General features: G+C 45.1%; 1 protein-coding gene across 6 annotated transcripts in view; it reads right to left on the reverse strand.

Moving 5' to 3' along the window:
- The window catches only part of PTPRM (protein tyrosine phosphatase receptor type M), a 749,712-nt gene that overhangs the window by 81,262 nt on the left and 645,787 nt on the right, over positions 1-22,663 (reverse strand). For all 6 annotated transcript variants that reach the window (XM_036823982.1, XM_036823981.1, XM_036823980.1 and 3 more), the window contains 2 exons: positions 19,096-19,183; positions 3,535-3,611 (listed from right to left, as the gene is read on the reverse strand). In XM_036823982.1, the coding sequence (XP_036679877.1) occupies positions 3,535-3,611; positions 19,096-19,183 (165 nt within the window). The remainder of the gene's footprint in view (positions 1-3,534; positions 3,612-19,095; positions 19,184-22,663) is intronic.

Here is a 22,663-nt window from a genome sequence, read left to right on the forward strand (position 1 = left end):
CTGGGACCACTGAGCACCTCTTAATAAGCCAAGATGCATCAAATATAACAGTTCTGATGCCTGCACGGCGGGGAGTGGGTGAGTAACTTAATCACACACAGGCTACGAGATGATGGATGAGCAAAAAACACTAACAACTTATGGATTTTCTGAAATAACATGACCACAACTCTGATTAGAGTGTAAACCGGCTAGGAATGTGCAAGAGGATTTCATCTGTGTTTGGGATGTTATTGGCAATGTGACAAAGCTTTAACGCATATTCTGTTACATCAATATAGGCAGTTATATCAACAGTAATACTAAACATCATTTTTAAACACTGCTAATACCAAGACATGATGCTATAGCAAGGACCAGGAATTTAAAGAGGTAGAAGTTCTGCAAGACCCCTTCCTTTTATCATGACCTTACAAGAAGGGGGAAAGATGAAAACTGGGACCAAAGCAAGAAGGAAACAAGGGACATCACAGGATCGTTATCTGGAAAAGATAAAGCCAATTTAGAGAAAATGACACACAGGTAACATATAATATCACCAAGGACCTTAATACTTCCCCTTTCTGTCCCCTGAGATGACCCAAAATACTATGCCCAAAGCCAGCTGAAAAAGAGAATAAAGATACTTGGAGAGGAAATACCAATTTCTCAGACCACTTAGATGCATATCTGTTAGATCTTTTTGCTCTTAAAAGCAAGTCTACAAGAAGGAACAACCAAAGCAAACACATTCTTTTGTACAACTGGCCTGCTGCAGGTGTCTGACATAGAGTCATGACAGATATTAAGTAGGGTTATTCAGATGATCAGTCACTTCCTGCCAGCTGGTAAGCTCCACGAAGCAAGACCTGGTTGGACTCATCACCGTATGTGCCAGTCTGCAAGGTGCTGGGAGATGGGGGCTCACTGTTACACTGCAGCAGCTGGCACGGTCCATGGAGACCTCTGATGCTGAGCACAGTGGCAGTTCCCAGGCCTCCCCTGCTTGACCTGACAGCAGCATGAACACAACCGAACCCCCGCAATGCCTTCTTCACTGGCTTCTGGATGTGACGCTCTGGCTTTCTTCCTGCCTGGCCGCGGCTCCTCCGCCTCCTTCCTTCGTCCCCTCCTCCTGTCCCCGGTGGTGATGCTGGGACGCCCTGTGTCTGGACTCTCCTCTGTCTACCCCACTCCCCTGACGATCTCCTCCCGCCTCATGGCCGTCAGCACCCGGTGTCCCGGGAGCCCTGCATCCTCACTTCCTGCCGGGCCTTTGCCCTGAAACCCTGGGGCGAACCACTGCCGATTCACACCTCCACTCGGACGTCTGATGTACATTTAAAGCTGAACACATATAAACCCAGCTCCTCGTTTCCTCCCCACTCCGAGTCTGTCCCACCACAATCCTGTTCAGATAACGGTGACCCCACTTCCTGAAGGCATGCGGGCCCCTCCTTCCCCAGCCTCCACCTCAGCTCAGACCCAGGATCCTCCCACCTCCCTCCCTCTGGCCGCCTGCCCTGGGCCAGGCCACCCTCAGCCACCTAGCGGGCCTCCTTGCTTTGACCCCCACGCCGACCTACAGTTCGTCCTCCTCGCGGCTTCCAGATCCCTCACTCCTCTGCGCACGTCCCTCTATGACCGCCCAGCTCACAGGAAGAGCCCACCTCCTCACCACCGTGGACGTCACCTGCCCAGGCTTCCCTCACCCCATCGCCCGGACGCCACCCTCTTCACCAGCACCCTCCACAGCTGCCGGGCATGCCCCACAGCCAGGCCTTTTCCTGGGCTGCCTCTCGGCCTGGAGGCTCAGCCCCCAGATATCCCCCCGGCCCAGACCCCCACTTTCTCGGTGGAGCTGACACTCCACCGGCACTGTGTTCCTCCTACCGTCTACGACACCAGAGACACTTAACCGACTTGTTTCATTTGTGATCTCTTCCTCCCGGTTAGACCAACAGATCCATGATGTCAGAGCTTTCTTTTTGGTTTTGGTCTGAATTGTGCACAGTTACAACACCAGTGCCTCAAACAGTTACTGACCTGTAATAGGTGCTCAATAAAATCTCATTGACTAAGTGAAAAGGGGTCCTGAACTCTGACTCTTTTGTCTGTTAAAACGAGAACTAATGAATCTGGTATTTTCATTACTTTTAGGTCCTCCCTCCTCTGTGTCTCTACCCAGCCGTTCTTTAAAGCTCAGGTCAAATGGCCTCCAGGACGAAGCCCGATGTGATCACAGCCACTCCTCAGAGGGTGGTTCGGCAGACGCTGAGGACTGGCAGCATCCGAGGCCTGTGTCAGGGGCAGGGGTACAGCGGGACCTGGACACTGTCCCTCTGCTCGAGGACCCAGAGGGTTGTGGGAGCTGGGACTGCGGTGTGAACAGGGTGTTCCTGGACTCTCCCCAGGGAACGAGTGTCAGAGTGAAGACGTTTCTTACTCCAGCTCCTAAGTTGTGAGGCCTCGGGGAGAAGGTACAAGGTCTTGGGCACCTCTGAGCACTCCTGTAAGGCACTCCCTAAATATTTCCCAAATGAAGTAATAAGTGCAATGTGCCTTTGGAGGAAACCTTGCTTTAATAAAAACTTCTACCTTGGATTGGATATGTTTTTGGTCATCAACAAATGTAGGGTCTAGGGGTCTCTGTTTGAAGACTTAGATACGAATTAGTCTTCAAATAATCCTCCGTCAGGCCTCAAATCTATAACCCTCAAATGCCAAACCCTCCCAAGAAGCACTACACATAACATTCTTGCAGTCATTTTTAGATAACTCTCAGAGATTGTAACGCTAGTATTTTTAGTAATACTCAACCAAGACAAGAAAGGAATCCACATATCTGAATAAAACTTGTGCAAGGAAGTCCTGATGGATTAAGAAACAGTATGAAGTCCAAGCACAGGGGATGCCTTGGGAACTGAGATCTGTTTAATGTAAACTTGGGCCTTGGAGGTAACAGCAACTTTCCCTTGATTTTCAGTCTATACTTTTGATTTCATTCTTTCTTTCAAGTGAAAACATGCTGTCTCCCAAAGAATTTATTCTAATGTAAGACATTAAGTTAACATGATGCAGAATGAACAAAGGAGCAGGCTTCAATAATTAAGCAGCCTACATATTTAATGACACGTCTTGCATGCATCAGAGGTCCTGGCTAACAGCTGCAGACGACTTTGAAGGCAACTTGAAAGTGCTGTGATGACAAGAGATGGTAAATCATCAAATTAGGAATTAGAGAGTTTTGTCCTATTAATATGCAAGCAGACTTTTTTAAGTGTCAAATAATCCAAGTTGTTGACAAAAAAATGGAAATACCATTTTCTTAGTCCACAGAAGCGTGGGATGGCAAAGAAGGCAGGGAACGTCACGGGGAGCTCACCAGCCCGAGGCTGACATGTCTTCATGTATGGGACATGTTCTGCGTGTATGGGACAGGGCATGTGTTTGCTCCCAGGGTTGGACCAGCCTGTGTCCACCCATCTTAGAGCAGACACACGGGGTGCTATGTGTCAGAACACACGGGTTTACCGACAGTTTCAAGATACATACATCGATATAATTTCCATTGATATAGTCTGAGTTGTTGTCTCCTTCTATGGTCTGCAGCCTCACCCGGGAATGATCATCTGCAAAAGGAAAAAAACCAGCAATTAACAAGAGCTATCTGTCGGGCTGCTCAGAGCCCCACCTTGTTAAGCACATTACAGAGAGGTCATCCACATCCACGCTGCTTTAAAGATAAACGAAGAATTAAATACTACACGCCTACATTCTTGCTCTTAAGACAGGGAAGGGTTTTTATAATCCTTTGCGTTTTTACAGGAAATCTCATTAACTTATTCTTTGATCATTTACAGACGTGAAGCATTGGCAGAGGTTTGAAACTTCTACCTAGAGTCCTGTGAATCACAGTGGAATGATTTCTTGATTTCTTGGACTGGAAATTCAACAACTTCACTAAATCACATGTGAGCCCTGAGATTCTGAAGGTTGCCTGTGACATCCACCTCGACAAATGATGGTTATAAACCACGGCCCAGCCTCCCAGGAGATGTGGACACGGTTCTAACCTCAGTCACTGGCCCAGAGTTCTCTCCCTCTGCCCCGAGGGCATCGGCCGGTGGAGCAAGGCTGTCCCCATCAGCCACGTGACCCCAGGCCACTCAGTTACACCACCAAGCCTCGGCCACTCACCTGAAGGAGGGATGCCAGCGCCTGCCTCAAATTGGGCTGTTTTAATGATTAAACAAAAACACAAATTGCCAACACACGCCAAATACTGTATAGGGGTCGTGATGGTGGTACCAATTAGCTACAGTAAACATTTTTTCTGAATGGAAAATTTTCTCCATAAATGCTACTGAGACATCTCAATAATTTCCTTGAAATCTAAATTTTAAAAAGGAAAGTGCTAAAACCTCTATAAGGGCATGGATTTTCCTGTTTTGCTCACTGCCCTACCCCTGACCCCTATATCAGAGTCTGGAACATCGTAGAATTTCCCCCAAATATCTTTTAAATGAGTCAAAAGTGAACTTTTTGTTTTTTTAAAAAATGCGTCCTTTAAAAATTGTTTTCCTAAATGAATGTTCTTTGAAGCAGAGGAGCCCTTTCTTCCAATGAAAGCTTACACCCAAACCCAATATTTGGCAGATAAAGGCCAGCTGCTCTGAGGGGGAGGGAGTGTGGTCTCTGACAGGTGGTCTGGGGGGAGCACTTTGCAAACCACTCTTCCCCTGACGCAGGGCAGTGGGAGGTCCTGCCTCTAAACTGCCGACATTTCATTTGGGTTAGTGGGTGAGAAATGACACCCCCAGGCTGAGGCAAGAGCCAGGGGGCCTGCAGGTGACAGACCGTCTGACCCAAGATCACTGGACGAACTGTCGATTTGAACCTGTTCCTTGGCTTGACGTGCTAATGAGTGAGAGCCAGCGTTTCAGCCGGTCCCTCTGGTTCAGCCCTCCTTGGAGGAACATTCTGTTTCCAACAGTGGGGCTAGAGGGAGATCCGTGTCGAGCTTCTAACTCTCCTTCATTGATGGGGCTTCTCACTCCAGTTCCTGACAGACGGTCATATCATTTCCTGTCTGTGCCTTACGATTAGCCTGGGCTCAGTACATTTACCCGGAGAGTGGGGATAAAGTGGGTGGGACACGGGCGAAGCCTGGAGGGAGCCGTGTCTCCCTGCTCTGCTCAGGGAGAACACATGCGGGCAGTGGTCCCGCGTGTGGGCTCTGGGGTCAGGGGTGCCGCTGGGAACCCCTCACTTGTGATTTCGGGCGAGTTGCTTCGTCTCTCTGGGCTTTCCTTTCCTGAGCTGCAAAATGGGGCTTCACAGTGCCTCCCCATGGGGTTACGGTGAGCATGAACATAACACACAGGAGAGATGAGCAGAGAGCCCAGTATACAGCGAGTGATGGATGACGCCAGCTGTTGTTATCACCACGTGCTGGGTGACACACACTCGTGCTTTGCTTCTCACCATCTTTACACTGGCTGCCCAAACCGACAAGAGCAACCCAGGACCCACGGGCAGGCAGAAATTTTCCCCGTGGTGACCTGCTCCAAGAACTAGTTTCCTAGAAACCATTTTGCTTAACACCAGAGGCCCCTGTCCAGAGTTTGCCCGTGTCGTGGGGGGCAGGTTCTTGGGGCACTGGGACGTGTGGATTGTCACCGCTTTCGCACGTGCTGGCGGAGCCAGTGCACACACGGCTACCGCAGAGGGAGCTCGAAGCGGTTCTGTGGGTAAAGCCATTTGAGCTTCCCGAATGAGAGATGCTACAACAGAATCGAACCACGGCTCTTCTGCACACACTGGGCTTTCAGTCGGCTCCTCGGAAGGAGATTAGGTTCACTCCCTGTTCTCCCTGACTTTCCCTGGGCTGTGCTTTAAAAGGCAGGCACCGCATTCGAGCCTCCTAATCTTTAGACGAGAGGCTATCTCAGGATCTGTTGTTCTTGTCAGAATCCCTCCTCTTTCGTGCTTTATCTCCCTGAGAACCTCAGGACGAATGCTACCCAGTCCCCGTGATCTACCACCACTGGGCCTCTCAAGTGGTTCTGGAATGTTCTCAGTAGGGACTTCGATCTCAGACAAGGCTGCACTCTCATCTCCCATCAACAGAGCCTTTGAAATAAAGAATTTCCCCAACATCTTCTACTATTCAATCAGTTAACCCCCCGCACAGGTTTTTTTTTTTTAACTTCACTGCTATTTCTCCATTTTTTTTTAAGAGCAACACATGTCAAAGATTTTTATTTAGTTAATGAAGGAAGCAGGAAGATGTTACAACCGGTTCAAGGAGAATTTACCAGCAGATCTATATCCAGATCTAGTTCTCTAGATAGATAAATAGATATAGATAGATCAATCTATGCAGGTATATAGATATAGATAGATAAGTAGATAATCTAAATCAGGATAGGCCGTGGAATGAATTTACAAAGAAATGGAAAACTGGCTTTTACTCGAACTACTGACCCCCTAAGGACACAACTCATTTACATATTATTTCTCCAAATTTAATTGCTCCACTCCCCGCATGACATAGAAGCCTGTAAGACCCATATAAAGCCTATTTCCTATGTAGACTGGATTGTTTTTATTTCTCTTTATATGCATGCTCTTTCTGTATTTTAAAGTTGATTCTACAAGACTATGTATGACCCCTTGTGGTCAGAGACCACGTAGTGTCCACTCTGAACATCCCCACAAGGATCCTTCATGAGGGCCACAGCGCCCACATGCAGGGCTCCTCTCACAGCCCAGCAGTGATTCTGCCCAACACACGGCTATGGGCGCCAAGGATGACCTCTTCCCTAGGCTAATGAATATGGCGGAAGAAGGGCAAGTTGTCTTCAGGCGAGGCTCACCGGGGTTTCCCTGGGTGCTGGCCATGGTCCTGTTGTGGACTTGGTTAGTGGTTTTACGAGTGTTTGCTTTACAACAATGTATTAACCCATATATGGATGTATTATACCCTTTTCTGTACCTATATTCCACACTTTAAAAATAAAAGAGTCCACCTTGAGGATATTACGCTCAGTGAAATGAGCCAGACACAAAAGGGCAAATACCGTATGATCCCACTTATATGAAGCATCTGGAGTGGTCAAATCCATGGAAGCAGCAAGTAGGATAGTGGTTGGCAAGTGCTGGGATGGTGGGGAAGAGTGAGCTCTTATTTCATGGGTGCAGAAGAAACCTAATGTCACTGAACGGTACGCTTAAGAATGGTTAAGATGGTAAGTTTTATGCTGTGTGTCTGCTACCAAAATTAAAAAAAAACTAAGAGTCCACTTTCTCCACGCCTCCTTGTAGGACACCTCCTCATGTTCCACTCGAGCCCTGGGCTCCTAGGAAGCAGCACTTTCAAGGTGGGAAGGGCACCTCGAGGACTCGCTGTGTCATAGCCCGTGGGGTCCCCTCTGCTGGTCTCCTCCTGAGAGGGGCTCGTTCCCTTCCACGATGAAGGAGAGGCAGTGACTATATGACCTGCTCCTTGAGGACAACTGCCATACTTTATAAAGTGTGCTGAGTAGGTACGTTTGGGAATTATTGAAATGAGGCCTACGAGGTGTTCTTTCTTTCTGTGACAACATAAGTGTGAGTACTGATGAGTCAGTGCAAGTTGAGACAGGCAGGCAGGTATTTCAGCAGGGAGAGTGGGCTGCCCCTCGGGTAGGAAGGAGAACACGGGGGCAGGAGCTGAGCCCACAGAGAGAAGAGTATGGAGTTTCCTTAAAAATCTAAAAATTAGAGCTACGGAGGATATGGCAATTCCACTTGTGGGCGTAAATCTTGGGAAAACCATCAATCGACAAGATACATGCACCCCAACGTTTAGTGCTGCCCTGTTTTCAAGGGCCTAGACTTGGAAGCAACCTAAATGTCCTTGGAAGGAAGAATGGATAAAGAAGATGTGGTACATATGTACAGAGGAATATTACTCAGCCATGAAATGAGCGGGGCTGGTCGTTGCACAACTGCCCTTCTTGGGTGGGATGTTAGCACTTATCAAGTTAATCCTCTGCCTCCCAGCAGGCTGTTGGGAAAACCATCCGTCCTAAACAGCAGTGAAATAAATAGGAAAGTATCACCCTCCTCCACGCTGTCAGTGAAAGTAAAAGCAAAAGAAGTAAGAGAATCCGCCCCTCCAGCCGCAAGAGTCTACTCCAAGCTGCTGCTCGGATACTTGAGAACGATTTGGGAACAGAAACTGGATTCTCAGGCATCCTCTTTCACATCAAGCCCTCATCTCAGGTGACTATAAAAGCAATAAATATAGATTGTTGGAGGCAAATAAAGCAGTACATGGAGGCTCACTGCCGTATTTTCTTGAAATCTGATTCACCTTGAATCTGATGCCAATTAAGAAGACTAATATGTACCAACCATTCTTTTAGGAAAGCTCAGTTCCTTCTGTTGGGGCTAAATAGTATCAAATGACTATAGGGAGATGCCCAGAGGATGTTTCTGGCCTGAAGCACATATGGGGTCACTCAGGCAAAGGATCCACAGAAATGCCAGCTGCCCACTGGCTGAGCCCCGTCCTCCCAGTTGGCTTTGGAGGCCGACCAGCTGGAAGTCGGCCAGAGTCCAGCAACTGGGTCAAAATGAGGAAGAAGCTTGGAGAACTCGATTGCTCAGGTATGAAGGTTGGGAAATCCAGTGGGATTTGTGGTTAACAATAGGTCAGTTACTGACCACGAAAGCCAAGCGGTCAAGACTGCAAGGACTTGGAGTTTCTGGGAGACACAGGCCGGTAAGGCTGACAGGACCTGACTCTGGAGTTATATCATGTGATATTGATTGTATGTGGAATCCAAAAAAATGATACAAATGAACTTATTTACAAAAAGCAATAGACTCACAGAGGTAGAAAACAAACTTATGGTTACCAAATGGGAAAGGGGAAGAGGAGGGATAAATTAGGAGTTGGGGATTAACAGATACACACTACTATATGTAAAATAGACAACAAGGACCTACTGTATAGCACAGGGAACTATGTTCAATATCTTGTAATAACCTATTTATATATATTCAGTTTTATATAATTACTTTGCTGTACACCTGAAACACTGAAAATCAACTAAAAAAAAGGAATAAAATACAATAAAAAAGAAATTACTCTCTTCTACAAATAAAAGCAACACCCTTGCTGGAGTTTGGCAATTCACAGCACAACGAGCCCAGTAGGCTTGTTAGGGGACCAGCAGAGCAGAGAGGAACTGAAAACTCCACGCACCCACTTTTTGGGGAAGATGAGTTTAGCTAGCTTTAAAGAGGAAACAGGAAAAGGTCTGGAAATAGGCCGAATATTTCTCAACAACTCCTTCATCTGATTCCCCTGGAATCTACTCCGCAGCTTTTGTTTTTCATCCCTGATTCTGTACAGTGTTGTACAGAGGTTAAGATCACAGGCTTTGGAGTAAAAATCCTTGGGTTTGATCCTAATTCTGTCACTTTCCAGTTGTGTGACCTTGGACAAGTTATTTAACCTCCGTGCCTCAGTTTCTACCACTGTAAAATGGAAATAAAACAGTGCCTACCTTGCAGCGTTTTTGTGAGGATTGAGTTAATACAAGTCATGCATTAGTGTCTGGTACATAGTTAGAACTAAGTAAAGGTGAGCTGGCACTTGTATCATTACTGCTGTGACTTCATGACCTGATAATTTTTCTCACCTGAACGGTTTCATCTTTGCCTCCAGACTGCCCCCCTCCAGTGAATCCATGCTGAGAGCTACTTTTCTAAAACACAATTTATTTTCTCCCCACCCAGTTTAAACCATTCAATGATTTCAGCAGGGGATTGATCAACAGTGATCTTATAAAACAATGGAATCTGAAACGATCATTACAAAGGGTTACTACACCTTTAATTTCTTTACTTGGAAAGATCTCTGTGACATACTGTAAGTGAAGGAGAGCGGGTTACAAAGCAGCAAGTCTCCTAAGAGTCTGTTTATATGAAATAATCGAACGCATTTGGATATGTGCCTAGGAAGGCATAGTGGGCAACTGAAGGGATGGGGCTTCTGCTGGGTGGCAAAATCTGGAGGGATATTTACTTTTCCATTTATGATTTTATGTACCACTTTAATTGTCTACATAGTTTATACTGTCTTAGGAATCAGAAAGAAAACAATAAATCTATTTTTATTTTACAAAATAAAGCCAACAACTTCAAGGCATAGAGAAAAGAGATTTGAAGGAAATAGAAATAAAATGCTAGCAGGGTTTGAATTTGTTTGGTGAGGTCCTGGACAATTTCCCCCCTCTTTTCTTTACTGCACACATTTTCTTTAATGTGTATGAATTGTTTTTATAATTGGAAAAAGAAACCTATTTAGTCATGGATGAATGGAATATGATCAAACCTCAATTAATGTTTATATAATAATCACAACTCAATGCTACCCCATCCAGAAGGATAATAAACTCTGCCATTTTGAGAAACTCATTCTGCATTAAAGATCCGTTGCCATTCCTCCAATTTCTTTCAAAAAAGCCCTTACTAAATGAAATAGGGCAAAAATCATATTTTTGGTTAAGAAACAGGCCCATAAAGACCTGGTCATAACAAACCATTGCTTAATGCTGAAAAATTATAATCGGCTGAGACTTTTCCCAATGTATGTCTGCATGTGTGTATTTATGTATGTGTGTATGTATTTATGGTGTGTGTGTATATACATATGCATGTATGCATACATGTATACATATATGCATGTGTATGTATGTGTGTATTTACAGTGTTTATATATGTATTTACATGTGTGTATATATGTATGTATATATGTATATGTGTATAAATATGTCTCTGTGTGTATATGTATGTGTGTGTGTATATATGTATATATGTGTGTATTTATGGTGTGTATATAGATGTATGTATTTATATGCATATATGTATATATGTGTACATGTATGTATGTTTGTATATATGTATGTATTTACGTGTGGGTATGTATATATGTGTGTATCTATGTGTGTGTGTGTATATATGCATGCATATATACGTGTGTGTGTGTGTATGACTGCCTTCACACATTAGAGGTGGGGTAATTAGAGATTTAAAGCAGGTCCATCAGTCCCTGAAACATGTTATTTATGCCCTTTTTATCAAATAACGTTATGTTTAAAATACATCTACATAGCTTCAAATATTTTAACATCATCTTCACATTAAACACGATGGATCCGGGTCACAGCCTTGCAGTCGGAACCTGTAAGTGATTAGATATTATTATAGCGGCACAAATGGAGTCTGTCACTGATAATCTTTCATCTCTAACCAATTCTCCCTTTCTGCTGAATATTGATGACATATTTAAGGCAAACTGGTATCACAGTGATGTATATAACATTTGCCCACCGACAGGAGACTCAAAATTAATTTTAATTATAATTGATCGCTGCAAATAACCGCCTTGCTCTTCCTGTGGTTACATCTTGCCACGGGCTGGTCTGCACTGGTTTCAAGGTACAAGAGGCAGAGGGGCCAAGGTAACCGACAGGAAGCGCTGGGCGTCCTGCACCTCTCCCCACTGCTCCAGCCTGGGGTCCCTGCCGCTGCCCACGGGGGTGGGGATGGAGGGTGGGCTCAGGCCCAGCCAGGCAGCTTCTGAGCAAGAAGCAAGAAGGAGCTTTCGGCTGAGCGCTGGCTGGCTCTGTGCTAAGCTTCACTCCTGCTGCTGGTTTTGTGTCGCCAACTTCTTAGTCCTGCCTTGTTTCTGACTTTTTTACCTGGACCCTTTGTCAGAGACGCCTACTCTTTATTTTCAGATTCCTGGCAGATCCCCCGACTCTTATTTTATTTTGCCTGATTTTTCTAGAATTTACCCTCTTCTTTCCTGCACATACTGTGGGATGTTTCTGTCTTGCTCTCGTCTGCCGGAGTTTTGATGCAGGAAGCTCCCTCTCCCAGTGCATCTTGCCCCCTACACTCACCCCGTCCCCCTCTCCCGCCTTCGCCTGCCTTTATACCTAACCTGGATCAGACAGTAGTACGTCCCTCAGAAGTGACACGGTTGCTCAGTTAGCAGAAAGAAGCACCTTGCTTTAAGACAAAGTCCTGGGGACGTGCAGCCCTCAGCCCGGGCCACGGAGACGGGGTTGTTGGTGAGAAGACTCGGGTGGGACAGACCGGGTCACAGCTCACATTGTCTTCTTAGTCGCCTCACTAAGCACGGGCACCCTGAGTCCAGACGGAAACGAGACCTCAGAAGGGCCTCCCCTTCATGTAAGAGTCGTGGGTCCTCACGGTCAAGCCCGCACCTCCCTCGCCCCTCCCCTACTCATTCCAGCAGTTTCACGGCTGCTCCTCACCTTGTTGCTCCTCACCTTGTTGCATCACCGTCTTCACTGTACTAGACCCCCCAGCAGGACGCCCTGCATGCCCCCTCCCCTCCACGACACGTGCTCCTTTGCACATGCTAAGCGGTTTTGTCTCAGTATTTCTCATTTTTAAAGCCCCTCCAGGCTGGGTGCTAGGCCCTTGACGCCCTCCATGCTCCCTCCACAGAGAACCTCACGACCACCACTGATGTGCCCCAAGATTCACAAATTTACATCTCTTCTGGGTTCCAGAGCCATCCACATAACTGCCTACTTGACATCCCATCTGAATGTTTCAAAGGCGTCTCAGTATATCCCCAGATTCAACTCACAAGCTTTCCCTGCTACCGCCGACCTCACTGCCGCCCCTGAGCTCCAAGTCCGGTTCCCTTCCAGGGTTACCCATCTCGTAAACAGCCCGTCCTTCCATCTGTCCATCTGTCCGCCGTCCATCCTCCATCCACCCAAGTCAGAAGCACGGGAGTCACCTCTGACCCTGTGTCTTCCTTGAATCCAACTACTACTTTCTAGTCCACATTACCGTCACTTGTCACCTGGGCCAAGAGAGAATCTTTTAGCTAGGGTCCCCTTCTGATTCACTCTTTACTGCAGTTAGACTAATCTTTCCAAATGTAAATTAGATTAACCCTCCCTCCCAACCCTTTAATGAGGTGTCCCTTGTTCTTATAATAACGACCAAAACACTGAATCTGCCCCAGAAGGCGCTGCAGGCCTGGCTCCCACCTCCTTCTCTCTCGGGCCGACCTCCCCCTTCCACCCCTCCCAGCTCTGGCCACCCCGCCTTCCTTCCCCTCCTCAAAATATGGGTTCCCGCATGTCTGCGCCCCCCTGCTCTAGCCCCTGGGTCAGCTGTCTTCATTCCACATCCTCTGGAATCAGTCAGCTCCCACGTACAGGTTCTTGCAGGACTGCGCTCCTCTCCTTATGGCCCTTGACTTTTATTTCATTTCTATTTTTATTTCATTTATTTGTATAATCAAGTCTCTCTTCCTCTCAAAGGAGATGTCAGCTTCCCGAGTGTAGGGGCTGAGTCTGTGTTGGCTCATTGCTGTCCCCCAGGGTCTTCACAATTCCGGCCTCTCCCCTGGATGGCGCCCCCTCTGCTCCAGCTACACGAGCTCCTTACTGTCCCTGACGCCACGCTGACCCGGGCTGGCTGTCCCTCCCTCAGGGCCTCCGCCTGGACCGGGCTCCCTTCCTCACCTGCGTCAGGCCCTGGCTTGCATCCATCTATCCATCTATCTATCTATCTATCTAACATCTATCTATTCAGTGGAAGTATAGTTGATTTACAGTATTATATTAGTTTCAGGTGTATAAAATAGTGATAGTGATTCAATATTTTTATAGATTATACTCCATTTAAGGTTATTATAAAATATTGGCTGTATTCCCTGTGCTGTACATGACATCCTTGTAGTTTATTCATCTTATACATAGTAGTTTGTACCTCTCAATTCCCTCCCCCTTTCCCTCTCCCCACTAGTAACCACTAGTTGTTCTCTGTATCTGTGAGTCTGTTTCTGTTTTGTTATATTCATTTGTTTGTTTTATTTTTTAGAGTCCACATATAAGTGGTAACATACAGTATTTTCCTTTCTCTGTCTGACTTATTTCACTGAGCGTAATACCCTCTAGGTCTATCCATGTGGCTGCAAATGGCAGAGTTTCATTCTTTTTGTCTGACTTGCACCTTATTCTCTCAATTGTAGTTGTTAATTACAATTAAGAACTGCTGAGACTATCAGGAGGGCTACGCTTGCGTGTGTGTGTGTGTGTGTGTGTCTGTTAATGGTGGACGGGGTATTTGTTTATATTTGGAAAGGGCTAGCTCAGCAAATTCATCGTGTAAATGAGGGAAAAGTTCACCTTACTTAAGAACAACAGCCAATAAACAGTTTTAAAGCACCATTAAAACCATTTTATATGCAAACACTGTTGCAAAACTACGAATGTGATCATTAAAGCACTTCTTATGTTCTCTGAAAAGCACTAACAAGAATCTCTAGGACAAGTTCATTGAATCCCCCAGTTCCTCATCCTAGTTAGTGGTGCTATTCCCAAAGCCTAGACTCCCTGAAGCAGGCTTCCCAGTCAGGGAAACTGATTTTTCCACAATTACAGAATTTCTTAGTGGGGAAGGGAGATGTAATACTTTTCTCCATGCCTTTAAAGAAACAACCAGTATAAGTGTATACATTAGGGTGATTTAGATAAGTAATTTTATTCCTGAAATCCTTCTACAACTTTAACACTATCAAAGATTCATTTTCGCTGCCGTAACTAAAGACATACAGTCTCAAATGAAGCAGCTCCAAATGGTGACTCTCAGAGGGGTGCTTAGCACTGCAGTGGCTTCATCAGACCCTACTGGGGAGCTCATGCTGGATTGGGGCCCCCCTGGAGAAACGGCACTCAGGCTGTGAGTCCTAACACCAGACTTGGCATGGGCTGGCATTAGGGCAGTTCTGGTATTTAAGCCAGCCAGCAGTAGCGGTATTTCTGCAACCCATATGTGGTACCAAACTCCTGCTATTTAGCTCTAGTAGCATCTAAGGATTTGCACACCCTATTTTAAGAGCATTAATAATTGTTCGGTAGGTGGTCTAAGTGGCTGATGTCTCAGAATACGCCAGCATAGACCGTTATAGACAATTATATAAACAACCACAGACAGTTCTAGAGGGATTTTAGAAAGCAATAGAAAACTAGAGGAAAAGGTAACCATTTGCAACGACATGGATGAACTTTTAGGACCTTATGCTGAGTGAAATAAACCAGACACAGAAAGAAAAACACTGCATGATCTCATTTGTACATGGAATCTAAAAAAAGTCAAACTCATAGAAGCAGAGAGTGGAAGGGTGGTTACCAGGAGCTTGCGGGGGGAAGGGATAAAATGGGGGGGGGTGTTGGTCAAAGGGTACAAAGTGGCAGTTACATAGGATGACTAAGTCTCGAGATTGAATGTACACCATGATGACGATGGTTAATTATACTGTATTGAATCCAGAAACTTGCTAAGAGAGTAGATTTCAGGTGCTCTCACCACACATAAAAAATGACAACTATGTGAGGGGAAGATACTTTCATTAGCTTGGCTATTGTAATCATTTCGCTATTTATCTATATCAAGCATCATGTTGTACACCTTAAATATAGACAATTTTTACTTTAAAAATACATAAAAAAAAGACAATGTGTGCACGGGGAAAGCCTTCAGAATGCCACGGCAGCTGAGGGGTGAGATCAGGAGACTGGACAGAGCTGCCTGGGCAGAGGACATCTTTCTGACGTTGTCCCTACAAAAGCACAAAAACAACGCAAGCTGATGGAAGAAACACTGAAAGAGCCCAACAGGTGAGGTGGAGGCAGGTGAGAGCTAGAAAATCCTCCCCCTCTGGGATTTATCAGGAATAAAGGCGACAGCCAGGCAAACTCTCCAGAAATAGAGCCCCTGGTCACAGCCCATGAAGAGCGGGTCGCTGTGCCGGATCCTGCTGACAATTAGGGAGCAACGTGGCGCCTGCAATTATCCACAAGTTCATCATTTCCAACCCGAGACTTCCAAATGCTGCTTTTGTTTTTCCATTTTAAATGACCTACTGAGTCCACTAAGCTGAGGAAGGGTCAGGAGTAACAGAGAAGAAAGATGTGATTTTTCAAAGGTAACAACAATCAGTGATGTTTTTATGTGGCGTTTCAGTTCATTTCCACAACAGCTGGCTTTTTAGGAAACTGGGACATTTGAGAAGGTTCATGACTTTCCCAAGGTCACTTGGCTAACACGTGGTGAAACAGACTCTGAACTGTGCCTTCTAGTTCCCAATCCTAAATTCCTCTCTTTTGCCCCCAAAGGCTTTTCCCTTAGTCATTTACACTGTCCTATTAGTTCACGTGCGTCCTAGTCTGGTCCAGCCCACAGACCGTACATTCATGGGGGTGGGAGGCAGATTTAAACCTTCTCCACCTCTGACAACATTCTGCTGAACACACAGACCATAGCCAGTGCCTGTCTAGGGCGATGAGATAATCCGTCCTAAGCGCAGGGTCTTGAGAGTTGAAGATGATCTTGGTGGTGACGCCCATTCTGAGCTAGTGATGGTTAGTGATGATAGGCTAACAGTTAATACATAAATTAGACCCTGCCCCCAATATCTTTCTTAGACAACAGATCTGAAGCCATCAAAGAAGAATTTCTGCAGAAGGCCCATAACAGCGGCAGCTCCAGAATTTCTGAACAGGGGGCCACAGGGGGTCAGCCTGGGGGCTGGAGGACTTGGCTTGAAGCTACCTTCAACAGGGCGTGTACTCTTTGTACTTAGTTTGTACATTTATTTGGAGGTGGCCCGGGGAGATGAAGAATGGGGATGAGGGGGGTGAAAGTCTCCTTAAGCTGCTTCTTGTCACAGACACTGGCCTGTGCAGGCAATGATGCTAATGGCCGGTGGGGACTGACTATCCAGCATCCACTGGGTGGTGGTTATAAGAGCTGCCCCTGGGCTGGAATCTTGTCCCCATCTTATTAACTGTGTAACCCTTTCACCTTCTCTATGCCCCAGTTTTCCTCTCCTGTAAAACAGATAAACAATATTACTCATGTCACAGGATCATTACGGGAGTGAGGGAGTTAACAGGTGTAAAGGGCTTAACAGGTATAACAGGGGTGTCTAGCATACAGCAAGTGCTCAGCAAATGCTAGCTTTTATCACTTTTTTCTTTAAGCATTCAAAACTATTTCTCAAGCATCTGCCAAGTGCAGCCATCAAGCTACGCACTGGGAAGGAGCAGAGTCAAAGTCACACTGAACAGAGGCAGGCCGGGTCTCTGAGCGCAGCCCAAACCAGAGCCCTGCACGCTGCTCTCCAGATGCTCGGGGTGAGGCCCACACCTCGGATGTGGCGGCCGCGGGACAAGGGCTCACTGACATCTCTTCCACCTGGCGTGGGTGGCATGGCTGTGAAGTCCCCATTTTACCTCCGTGGACCTCCTTGGAGTTAGTGGCAGAGCTGAAGGAACCCTGGGAAGGCTCCTATAAGCCACTGTGAGAAATCTGGATTCTTTTGAGGGTGTGAAGCTTCAGCAGGCTCGCAGAGAACACGAAGGAACTTGGGAGGATCTATATTGGCCAGTGGACTCTTCCCATGACCCTCTCTGGCTGGAAATAATGCTTTCCCTCTCTGAGCCCCTGCAGCACACAGCACTGTACACACAGCTCCAACGCAGGACTGCCTCCTGGTGCAGAGTGACCAGACTCACAGCCTCTCATCTGCCTGGGCTGCTCTGTCCTGGGGGCGGGGACATCGTCCCCATCACCTTGGGGTCCTCGGGGGGCCAAGTGTTGACTGAATTCACTGAGGGGCAATGAAGCCTTAGATCTCAGGGGAACATCTTCTCTCTAAAAATGAAGCTCTAAGTAAATGAATGCACAAGACACCCAAAGCTAGCACTTGCCATCTGCAAAACCAGTGGTTTGGCTTTGTGAGTGGCCAAAGGGAAAACAGGACATGTTCAGGCCCAGCTGGGATGGTTCATGTTATATGTAAACCCCGACACCTTTCTTTTTTAAAATGAAACACACTGTAGGTCTGCACCATCTAATATGGGAGCCTCTCGTCTCATGGACGATCTAAATTAAAAATAATTAAAATTAAATACAATAGAAAATTCAGTTCCTTGGTCACACCAGCCACATTTCAAATGCTGGTATGGTGAGGGCTACTGCACCGGACAGCACAGACACAGAACATTTCCACAATCACAGAAAATTCTACTGGGTGGCGCTGCTATAGAAGCTCAACTGTCCTACCAAGAAAATGTTAACTCAGGCAGATAAAATCTAACCGCACTTTCACAATCAAGAAAGATAATATATAGCTCCGCTGGAGTATCCAAACCTTTCAAGTTTGTTCTCTCACAAGTAATAAGGGAGGATGAGCTAGGTGCTCTATATTTCACATTATTGTTGTTTTTTAAATTTACATATCTTTAGAGATAGTATTAATTCCGTGAGTACCTTGTCAGTACCTCGGTGCAGTCACGTGTGGCTTTGAGCAGTTTAATGCAGGGAATGGATGGCTTCAGCCCTGGAAGAAGGAAGCTCATCAATCCACCAGGCATCCCGGCATCGTTACGGAACATTAATGAGGTTGGGCTCGATTTAAAAACCGTCCGAGGTATTATGGATTGGTACCATTCCTTTGCATAGGAACTGGGAATTTCTGAGATATCATCCTAGCTCTTTTGCTAATGAGTGTTGTGATACAGGCACTACCATTTAACTTCTGAGTTCCAGTTTCCTGTCGTCAAAATGGGGCTATTACTGACCTCCCTACCCCAAGTGTCCTGAGGATTAATGAGCTCATGTCTGCTGAGAAGCTCCTGGCAGCAAGGCGTGCTTCGAATCGTTATGTCTATTCCTTCTCATCGAGCAGCTTGGAAGCATTAGATCTGTTACGTTTACTCCTTCCAAAATGCATTTTCTGTGTCAGCATTTGAACATTACCTAGGTTACCCGAACCTTAAATCTAAAAGTAAAACTAGCCCCACAGCAAGACACACGGACATAGCGGGGGTATTTAGGTAGTTTTTCCTTTCCCTAATACGAGCATCACAGCAGCTTTTCCAGCGGGATGAAGGCAGTAATTGCACTGCAAATTCTTGCCGCATGAGGCTGGTGGTCAATCTTAGCAGATGTGAAAAGAAAGTTACATCACAGCACAATGATGCTGTCATCACTTACATGCAATAATATTCCCATATCTGTTCTTCATTCTGTTTTCATCTTTCTTAGCGGAGTCCCATGGTGCAGACTGCCCTTCAAAGAAGCTCTGGAAGAAAGAGAAAAGTGACATGACGAATTACAATTCGGTGCGGTAAACAAACACAGGGATCTTAATGACTGGGGGGTGTTCTTAAAAAATGTACAACGTTCAAGGAAGGAAAAGAATATTCACAGGAATGAAATAATGGATTATTAAACTACTTTATATCTTAAATATCTCATTTAGTTTTTTTTTGTTTTCCTTTAGTTAAAATGCCACAAACACGGATGGGGGCTGAAGAGTAAGCCCACAATTTATCTGTACCATCTACTGAAAATGGTTGGGGGTTCATCCCCATCCTACCTGAATATTTATTACAGAAAATTTAACATTTCTCTCAATTTCTTAATTACATTACATCCTTTCAATATTCTCCTACGAGATATAAAGATATCATTTTTCTTCCCAACTGCAAACCGAAGGAAGGTTATTTTTGGTTAAAACTGTGGAAGTAGGTAAGCTAAGACTTCACGACTTCCAGCCTAAAATCCTCTAAGAACTTCTGCCAGAGTTTTCATTTTTAATGGAGCTTAGATGTCCATTTATTTAAGGATTTGGCATTATTATGCCTAGGGTCTTTAATCTTCTTGTTATTAGTCAGATATACATTTTTCTGTTCAAGTTATAATGAAAATGTCCTCTGCTATCAGTTGACAAGTGAAAAAAAAATCTGGGATTTTCATTTCCACTTTAGTTCACGTTCTGTTTCACCTTCACGTAGTCAACGCTATAAGGAGGTATTGGGAAGAAGGATGGTAGCAAGAAGCATTTAGTAACACTGATTTGTTGTCTTTTCTGTACCTACTCTTATATTTCCTGGCACCAACTGGGAAAGAAGGGAAGAGCAGGAGGAAGACACAAAGGCAGATCAGGTGTGTGGAAGCATCGTTCTGAAATGCTCTGGGGCCAGAGAATGTGGTACCAGGAACTCACATCCTCAAACACGCTCCAGCATGGCTTTCCAAGTTCCCTCTTTAGAACGGAAGCTCCTTTATACTCCCCTACTCTCCATCCCCCGCTAAAGCATTTGGCCATCTTGGCCATTGCCACCAATGGCCACTATTGAGCGATCAGTCTGCAGTTCAATGGGACCAATTCATTATTCCTTTTCATGGGTCCACTTGTGTCTTATCAGCTGAGCTGCTCCTTAGTACGGCCGGAGTGGGGACACACCTGCTCACAGACCCCATGGGGAGCCCTGCCGCCTGCAGGTGGCTCAGACCCGACCACACGGTGGACAGCGCTGGGCATACCCTACTGTCTCTGCCCCAGGCTGTGGATGCCCCCAGGCAGGGGCTGCGTGGTCCTCATTTTTGTTGGTGTGGAGCCCACGCTTCGTGATAGGAGTCCGATAATTAGTCATTGAATGAATGAGTGACTGCAATGTCTGGGGGCAGTCTGCTGGGCTTTGATCCCCAAATAAAGCTTGACTTCTGCAGTGTGGGTGTGTGTGGAGTTGGAGTACTCAGAGACCTTCACAGGCACTGTCTGCAGGGTTCACGTTGTCCATCGGTAAAAGTGCACGTGCTTCATATATACAATAGAATATGACTCAGCCATAAAAAGAAACGAAATTGACTTATTTGTAGTGAGGTGGATGGACCTAGAGTCTGTCATATAGAGTGAAGTAAGTCAGAAAGAGAAAAACAAATACCGTATGCTAACACATATATATGGAATCTAAAAAACAAACAAACAAAAACATTCTGAAGAACCTAGGGGCAGGACAGGAATAAAGACGCAGACCTAGAGAATGGAATTGAGGACACGGGGAGGGGGAAGGGTAAGCTGGGACGAAGTGAGAGAGTGGCATGGACATATATATACTACCAAACATAAAATAGATAGCTAGTGGGAAGCAGCCGCATAGCACAGGGAGATCAGCTCGGTGCTTTGTGACCACCTAGAGGGGTGGGATAGGGAGGGTGGGAGGGAGACACAAGAGGGAGGAGATATGGGGATACATGTATATGTATAGCTGATTCACTTTGTTATAAAGCAGAAACTAACACACCATTGTAAAGCAATTATACTCCAATAAAGATGTTAAAAAAAAAAAAAGTGCACATGTTTTCTGTGAACTGCTGTGTGTGAAAGCTGCTGTTACCCTACAGCTCGGCCCTCAACAGAGACTGGTTGGAAAAGAGCCCTGTCCTGACTCTGTCCCCCTCGCACTATTAATTCCACACACCAGAACATCAGGACACACCATTTCATCACATCCAAGAGGGAAATGATAACACTGTAAGCGTAAGAGTTAGAGTTTTAAATTGCCATTTAATTTAATTTATTTATTTTTTAAAATTGCAGTATAGTTGACTTACAATGTTGTGTTAATTTCTGCTGTACAGCAAAGTGACTCAGTTATACATATATATGCATTCTTTTTTCTATTCTTTTCTATTCTTTTCCGTTATGGTTTATCTCAGGACCTTGTTGTTTATCCAGTCTATATATAATAGTTTGCATCTACTAACCCCAAACACCCAGTCCACTTAGTACGATAATCCCTAGTTGCATCCCTGTTGATGCAAATGGCATTATTTCATTCTTTTTTATGGCTGAGTAGTATTCCATTGTATATATATATATTATACAACATCTTCTTTATCCATTCATCTGTCGATGGACATTTAGGTTGTTTCCATGTCTTGGCTATTGTAAATAGTGCTGCTATGAACATAGGGGTGCATGTATCTTTTTGAATTGTAGTTTTGTCTGGATATATGCCTAGGAGTGGGATTGCTGGATCATATGGTAATTCTACTTTTAGTTTTCTGAGGAACCTCTATACTGTTTTCCATAGTGGCTGCACCAACTTACATTCCCACCAACAGTATTCAATTGCCCATTTTAAAGTAAGGTACCTTAGTCATGGTCATTGTTGACACCTCATTATCATAATAGTTTTTACATTGTGTTTATCATTTTGAAATAAAACCATGGAGGCAGACCAGGATCAGATGTACTACACACTTAGAGCTGTATTAACAGATTCACAATACACATTGCTAACTGAAGGGTAAGATACTGTGCAATGCAGGACAAAAACAAATAAAAACATTTTCAGGATTATTAATAAATTAAGCTAATAAAAGTACAGTAAAAATCGTTAGTTAATTCCATCTAGAACAAGACCGTTATAGGATAGATAAAGGATTTATTTAGACATGTAACGTCTATTCTGCCATAAAATATGCATTTAAAATAGCTTCAGGGATTTTAAAGTCATCCTCTTTTTCTGAATAGTGTCTTTGTTACTCTATGAATGACATTTATTTTACCCTTGAGTAATAACTATTATTTGACTTCCCTTATAACAATTTAATTCTATTAATACTTTGAGTTTGTCGTGATGTAATTACAATTTCATTCCCCTCTGCCTTCTCCACCCATGTGAAAATTTCCAGACTTTGCTATTTTCATGGGAAGATGAAAAAGGGACCTGACTCTGAAGAAGACCTGGGTGTCTTCCAGTAGACCCAC

The sequence above is a fragment of the Balaenoptera musculus genome, chromosome 14, assembly GCF_009873245.2.
Source record: "Balaenoptera musculus isolate JJ_BM4_2016_0621 chromosome 14, mBalMus1.pri.v3, whole genome shotgun sequence".
Classification (NCBI taxonomy): domain Eukaryota; kingdom Metazoa; phylum Chordata; class Mammalia; order Artiodactyla; family Balaenopteridae; genus Balaenoptera; species Balaenoptera musculus.